General features: G+C 27.6%; 1 protein-coding gene across 1 annotated transcript in view; it reads left to right on the top strand.

The window, feature by feature from the left end:
- Positions 1 to 1,297, top strand: part of LOC126895033 (uncharacterized) — a 50,126-nt gene extending 48,829 nt beyond the window's left edge. Inside the window, exon 5 of the mRNA XM_050666489.1 lies at positions 1,221 to 1,297. Coding sequence (XP_050522446.1) covers positions 1,221 to 1,282 — 62 coding nt within the window. The 3' untranslated portion in view covers positions 1,283 to 1,297. The remainder of the gene's footprint in view (positions 1 to 1,220) is intronic.
- The last annotated feature ends 6,767 nt before the right edge of the window (positions 1,298 to 8,064 follow it).

The following is an 8,064-nucleotide window of genomic DNA, read 5'->3' as shown; positions in this document are numbered from 1 at the left end:
GGACTTTATTTTATCTTCATGGTGAAAACAGACATTAAACTTAATAAAAAAAATACGATTTTTGTAAAAAAATTCTTTTTTATATTTTTAACTTTATAATGCTATAACTTTTTGAAAGATCTATGGATCAATATAAATCTTTTATTGTAGATGTATGATGTCTTTACCTATCATTTGGTATAATTTTTTTATAAATCTGACTTTNTTTACCTATCATTTGGTATATTTTTTTTATAAATCTGACTTTTTACCTGCCTACAGGGGGGGATTCAAAATGACAACTTTTTCACAAAAAATTGACTTTTTCAACTTAAATTTTGAAAGTTTTCCGGAAAGTCTGACACTTTTCTGTATATATTAAATTAAAGCTAATGTCATCTACTTTATTATGTAAAAAAAAAATTTCGGACTTTATTTTGTCTACACGGTAAAAATGGCTACCAAATGCTATTATTGTGTGAAAATTCTCAATTTTATTTTTTAACTTTTTAACTTTATAAAGCTATAACTTATTGAAAAGTGTATGGATCAACATTATTTTTTTATAAGAAATAATATTTTTTAATAATCCCTTTTTCATTCGACATACTTTATCTTAATTAGGATATTAATAATGAACTAGCAGATCATGTAGCTTTTGGAATAATACACCAATTTTTTTTAAATTAAACACAATCTAAAGCTTTGCATCGAAACGTTTATTTTTGATAGTGATTTTAATCACTGTCAGATGTCATTATACTTGACCACTGTGCCGCGACCCCCCTGTGCTGGGTTTTGTTATATGATTATAAAACAAATAAAATCCATGATTGTTACAGTATGGATCCATCTTGTCATAGACTATATATATTCCAAAATATAATTTTAAGGGAAAAACAAAAAGTATGCGAATTAACCTCATTATGTGCAGACTGTGAAGCCAGAGAAATTCGGAAATCAATATTCCTAAATATTGAAAGACTTTATACTGCGGAAATGCTTAATTCTCATTATTATGATAAATACCAAAGATCCAATGAAATATATTATTCATATTACTGAACTTTATAACATCTTTCATATTATTGTATACAAATTATGTATCCATACCATATATAATATACTTTTTTTTTCCTTTCCCCTTCTTTATTTTAATTATTCTTGAACGATTTAATAATCTCTTAAATACATACATTTTAAGAACAATACTCTTATACTTTATTCTCTAATGTTATTAGAATATGGACCCATCTTGTCACGGGAGTTATATCATAAAAAACACCTTTTGGAAGAACGATAAAAGAGTATGTAACAGACAGAAATTATGCCCTGATTGTTTTTTTAAAGAAAAACACCGAAGGAGTGTAGTGCATAATTATCATCTTTTAAAATATAATTCTATATGGACTCACGGCGTAATCCAATATTTTAAATCGAAACCTATATCATTTCTGGCCACAGAAATAGCCAATTATGCTGCATGCGATGTAGAGTTCGATATGAGGAGATGGTACAGCGCTATATTTCGACCGAACATACCGTCCGATGATGGACATATGTGTTGGGAAGGGGGACTCATTAGTAGAAGTTTGATTNCACAGAAATAGCCAATTATGCTGCATGCGATGTAGAGTTCGATATGAGGAGATGGTACAGCGCTATATTTCGACCGAACATACTGTCCGATGATGGACATATGTGTTGGGAAGGGGGACTCATTAGTAGAAGTTTGATTAAAAACCCGATAAGAAATATAAATACCCAATTCCTACAAAAAATTACTGGACACATATAATTTTTTTAATTTTGACAAAAAAAGTTAATGTAGAATTTACAGATCTAAGCATCTTAGACAAGTATAATTTAATGTCAAAAAAAAGGGGTAACGTTCCAAAAGATCCATGGGCTTTCATATATAGCCAAACTTCTATCAATAAGCATCAAGAGTGGTATTTCGATATGACCGCTGATTATAATAATGTCATTCGTAAATATAACTTCATCATGGATAAATATGCAATATCTTATAAATCTATAGTGTTTGATGTATGTACTGATTTTACAGAATACAGACAACACATAAAAATTTTTTTTCCATCGATGGAATTTGAGTGTCCTATTGATTATTATTACCCCAACGAAAATTTGGATACATATTGGGAGTAAATAGAATGCGCAGAGTCTATTAGAATGGCTTAACAATTAATATTAATAAAAAAAAAAAAATTAGTTATACATCAGCTCCATCAATATGTCATTATTATTTTATTATTATATTACTTATTTTACTACATATAATACTCTTGTAAAAAAAAATATATAGCAAATATATAATTTATACTATGTCGAGGAAAACAATATGATACGTTGTATTGAAATAATTCTTATACATGTATTATATATATAATAATTTTCAATTTTTTTTTCTTATTATCATCAATACTCAACATGAAATTATTATATTCAGATCTACATATTTTGATCAACTTAATTTTTAGTTAAATACTTTATTACATTATACCATTGATTTAATTACGTCAAACTTATTTTATTTAAATCATACACAAAAAAAAAATATATATATAATTATAGCATAGCAATAATAATTGAGAACGAATTTTTTTTGTCGGAATTTTTACTTTATAATATAATATATTATATATTATATTATATTATAATTTCTCATCATATATAATATTATAACATTCAATGAATTTTAAAAAACTTTTACTCTTCACAATTTTTTTTTCATATTGTAATTTTAATTTTTAAAGAATGATTTTAATCTTAAAAACAATTTTTTCATTAAATTATTATTTCTCATAAAAAAGGAAAGTGATAATTTTTTTTCACTAATAATAATTTACTCACAGTATAAGCATCAATATAAATATGTAATCCATATCACACAGTAAAATAAAACACAAAGTTATTAAAAAAAAAAAAATATATATACATATAAAATATAGATACTTAAATTTTGAAGAGTTTACTCGTGAAACGCACATATGCAACTAATATCATATCATCATAGTTATCTATCAAAAAAATAATAATACAACAATAAAATTGATAATAAATGAATATACACATATTATTTATGGTATTCAAACTTCTATAAAGAATATATATATATATATACAATTACAAACAATTATTATCTTGTCTCTATTATCACGATATTTACATTACACCAAATCAATTATAGCATACTTAATTCAATTTAATTTTAATTCTGACATTTACTTTCATAGCATTTATCTCGATTTACATTATCACATGAAAATAATTCTCTATGAACTAAAATTTTTATATAGATATATTTGGCATGAATTAATCTAAAAATCTTATTCAACCTTAACCTTGTATACATTTTTACTTTCATATTATATAAAAGAAAAAAGTAAACATGAATCTGATATTACCAATCATATTCTCCACTATATTCATTGAAGTTCACTCAATCATTGCATATGACTGTTCGGCAGACCATTTAAACATAACATCATTTAGTAGTCTTTCAGTAGAACAATGTGAGAAGCCGCGGCCAACAAAAATGATGAGAATAGAACGAATTAAATTATTAAAAAAATCAGAAACACACACCATTTTCTATAGAACCTGCCTTATATCCATAAACTACTTAATTTTTATATGTTCTACATTTGGTGATCTACAAGCTCTTCCTGATAGTTATTATTCAGAGATATCAGAATTAGGTACTTTACGATGTGAAGAAATCCACAACAAATTATTCTATCGGTTACCATTAGGAGGAATAATACATAATCTAAAAATTAATCATACAACTCAAGCTTCTTCTACAATTGCTGGATCCATTGACCATAAAGGCAATTGTGAGGGTACTACTTTTATTAATAATAGAGGCACATTTCACAAAGCTATAGTACAAGCAAAATATGAAATCACTTTAACTGAAGGATATGGCACAGCAAACTACAGAGAAAATTCTATGATATTACCAAATGGCGTACGATTCACACTTTCAGAATCATATGGTTTTGACTCCTCCAAAGGTGAAGTCATATGGAATACAAATTCTCAAGACTGTGATTTGGACTACGTTGTTCTTTATGACGGCCCAGCATCAGTGGTACAATCAAAATCTTTTTCTAATCCAACTGATGAAACAAGGACTTTCCTTGTTGAAACACAAGGAATCGCTTTTGCATTAAAATATTTAAAAAATATTGAAGCCTGCTCTATACCTGTTATACAGACCGAACATCCACAATTATACATTGTAACACAGACGCAACACTTAGAAAACTTCAAATTAAAAACTATTTTTTCTCAACACACGGACTTAATTTCATATGTCAACACAAAATTTGTTTGGGTTGAATTCCATATTTCTAGATCAATAAATGATTTATACATTGATATTACAACAAAACAATGCAACATAGAAAGAAAAATATTAATGCAAAAATTGTCTCTAGCCTCATACAGTTTAGCAAAATTTGCTTACGCCATGTGTGAAACTCCTGGTTGCATGGCAATATCCAGTGGAGAAATCATCTACCTCATGAAATGCAAACCAGTTCTAGTCGAAATGGCAAAAAAAGATACTTGTTTTCACGAACTACCTGTCATACATCAAAATCAATCATCCTTTATGGCACCAAAATCACACATATTACAAAAATATGGAACAGAAACTCCTTGTAACAATAGATTACCATGCGCTTACTTCTTAGATAGAGAATGGTTTGGACTCAATCCAAATTTAATTGATGTCAAAACACCACAGATATTGAAACCAGAAACCAAATTTACATGGAATTATAAATCCCCGTAATACTTAATGTCCGCTGGCATTTATAATCGAGATGTAATGCAAGCATTACAAAAACATTTAATGTTCGCTCAAGAAATTACAGCAATACAAAACAACATTGTTTGTCAAACATTAGGATATGAAGTAACCAACCAAATAAATCTACACAAACTTATTGATCCTTCAGTTATAAGTTCCATGGTAGAAGATAAATTACATCAAATTTGGGTTGGTTCACATATTTTGGTTCATTCATGTCTGGAATTTTAGGCATTATTTTTACAATTAAAATTATAACTATTATCATTAACTCTTGCATGAATGTACACTTATTATATAATACATTAGGTTGGAGTTTAAGATTATTCTGTGGAATATTTAATAATATAACTCATTATTTTATGCACAAAAATCATCAACAACATTATAACACCAATAATGTTGAGCTAAATAATATAACCACAGCAAACAATGATACAACACAAACACAATTAAAAGTTCACTCTTTCCTTTATCTAGATATAAGTCACTCCACTCTGTAAGATGTCTGATGAAATTCTTGACATTCCTGTCTATGCCTACAGAACTCCACAATATACAAAAAAACCAATAATGATGAAATATAATAAAGACATCCAATATGACACTACTAAATTCTACGTTTGGCGTTATGAACAAACGGTCTACCTTTTTCCAAAACCAAATCCAATCATCAATCAAAACAGCAAAAATCGAAAACGCAAGTCTAGAAAACAAAAACCGTAAAAAAAAAAATATATATAATAACATTTTTTTTTGTCTTTATTTATATTACATATACATTACAATATATACACATTTGTACAATAGCTATTATATATGTATATACATGTTAAATTGATTATTGTATACTATGCATCTTATCTTAAAAATAATTATCATGTTATGTTCAAATTTTACACAATAAACTGAAAATCACTAAAAGCGCTGACGTCAACAACCCATGATGGGGGTAATTAAAAGTAATATAAGAAGGCGCTGATTTTCTAAGAGAGCAGAATTCTCTCTTCTTTTTGAAGATTTGAATTCAATAAGGAATTCAGGATTTTTCTATTTGATTTATTTTGAACAAACTAGCCGCGACCCCCTGTTGTCGTCGGTATATTTTATAGCGATTTCAAGTACAATTATTTTTGCGTCAATACGTTATTTATTTATTAAAAAGGAAAAGTATAAATCTGTACGTGAGATATATAAAAGAAGTAAGTAAATTTATATTAACCCAATTATTTAGAATTAATAACCTGTGTAAAGAATGGTAAAGCAATAGATTTTTAAACATTATTTAATTTAATTATTAATAACTAGTTAGTGCTTGGTCATATACTTCAACTGGGTATCTGAGAGGAGGCCTTCGCCACTCCATGAACGCTTCAGTATTTCCACTAAAGCACATACCAGTTAACATCACGCTTCGACTGGGTGTCAGATAGGAGGCCAAGACCCCGGCCACTACAAGAATACCTCAGCGTTTTAATACCTCTATGAGAGGAACTTAATTTGTATCTTTTTATATCTACTTGTCTTTACTGTTCTAAACCCTCGGACTCTACAACCCCGATAGAACCTCATTGCTCCTAAATTGACCAAATCCCTAACATCCAACTTTGGTCAAATTAAATTACCCAAACAACCTCTTTTTTGCTTATTTTTTTGTATTACTACAATACCTCGACCCCACTTTGCTACCGTTTTTTTTAACTTACAGTATTTATCATAACCCTTACTTTGACATATAATTAAAGCTCGGAAAATTTCCAAAACATTATCTAAAGTTAAGTTGGAAAATTTTCAATATATTACTCGTAATTTTAAAGATTTAAAACCCCTATTTATAAAGTAAAATGGTTCGAATTAAAAAAAATTATGTCAAATGAAAGAAATAAACATTATGTATATATGAAAAAAAAATCGAATTGATCCATGCATTTTTTTAAACGTTCTAGTAATTTAAAATTGAAAAAATTAAGTATGAAATTTGCATGAAAATCAAATTTTTTTTTAATACGGCAACTATTTGCACATAGAAGATTATTCAAGACAAATGATTTTTTTTGAACTATAGTGCCTAACATTAGTATTAAATTAACATATTTTTAAAGGATGCAGTATATCTATAACATTTTTTAAAAGTTTAATTTCTGTGCAGAAATTGATATTTTGGAAATGAAATTGAGTATGATCTAATAAAAAATACATTTAATGAAAAGAATACAAGTATTGCATATACGAATATACACAGCACATATGATACGTGTAATAAAGATACACACATTATAAACCATAAGAATGATTTCAATAAATTCGAGTCCAACAGAAAAATGGACAACCATATAGGTTACACAAATGATAAAATATTAAAATATGAAACAAACGTTATTAATAATACTATACACACAATTCCAACTTCATTTGTTAATGAATTTTATAAAATTACATATATTAATGACCTTGATGATACACAAAATACATTATTAAACATAATAGACACAAGTTCTTCATAAAAAAACATAGATATAATTGTAAGTCAAAAAGAAGATTTATTTTGCCAACAAATAATAAAAACATTAAATGGGCAAAAGATATCCAACAAAATAACTAAGATTTCTAGAAGATTTGTAGTTATAAATTATATACTTTACCTAAAATAATACATGCCAAAACAGAATATAGATAATCTAATAGTAATACCTAAATCAATTGTGCAAGATGTCATTTCAGCACATCATTGTCCACCTATGTCAGCACATATGGGAATTACAAAAACAATTAAGAAAATACAAATTAAATATTATTGGCCAGATCTTATTAAAGATGTTACTCATTTTATAAAAACTTGTCACGAATGTCAAATAAATAAAAAAGCTCCAGGGAAACTCGCAGGAGAACTTCAACCTATTCCACTACTTTGTTGTAAGCCCCTTGATAGGCTAACAGCCGACTTTCTTGGTCCATTAGTCAGTAGTAACAATAAAAAATATATTTTAGTTTTTACATGTCAAAGCACCAAATATGTATTTACAAAAGCCACTAGATCGGCTGATGCCAACACTGTAATTAGATGTTTGATAAATTTCATAACCAAGTATGGTGTAATCCGCTATCTTTCTAGTGACCGAGGCTCTCATTTTCGTAATTCCGCACTAGAACAAGTTTGCAAAAACTTTGGAATAAAACAAATATTCTCTTCTAGTTATGCTCCACAATCACAAGGGTTCACTGAAAGAATTAATGGTGTAATA

The sequence above is a fragment of the Daktulosphaira vitifoliae genome, unplaced genomic scaffold (assembly GCF_025091365.1).
Source record: "Daktulosphaira vitifoliae isolate Bord-2020 unplaced genomic scaffold, ASM2509136v1 Scaffold_1, whole genome shotgun sequence".
In the NCBI taxonomy this organism is placed as follows: Eukaryota; Metazoa; Arthropoda; class Insecta; order Hemiptera; family Phylloxeridae; genus Daktulosphaira; species Daktulosphaira vitifoliae.
Note: the sequence above shows the minus strand (reverse complement) of the source record. Positions and strands in the feature narration are given on the sequence as shown.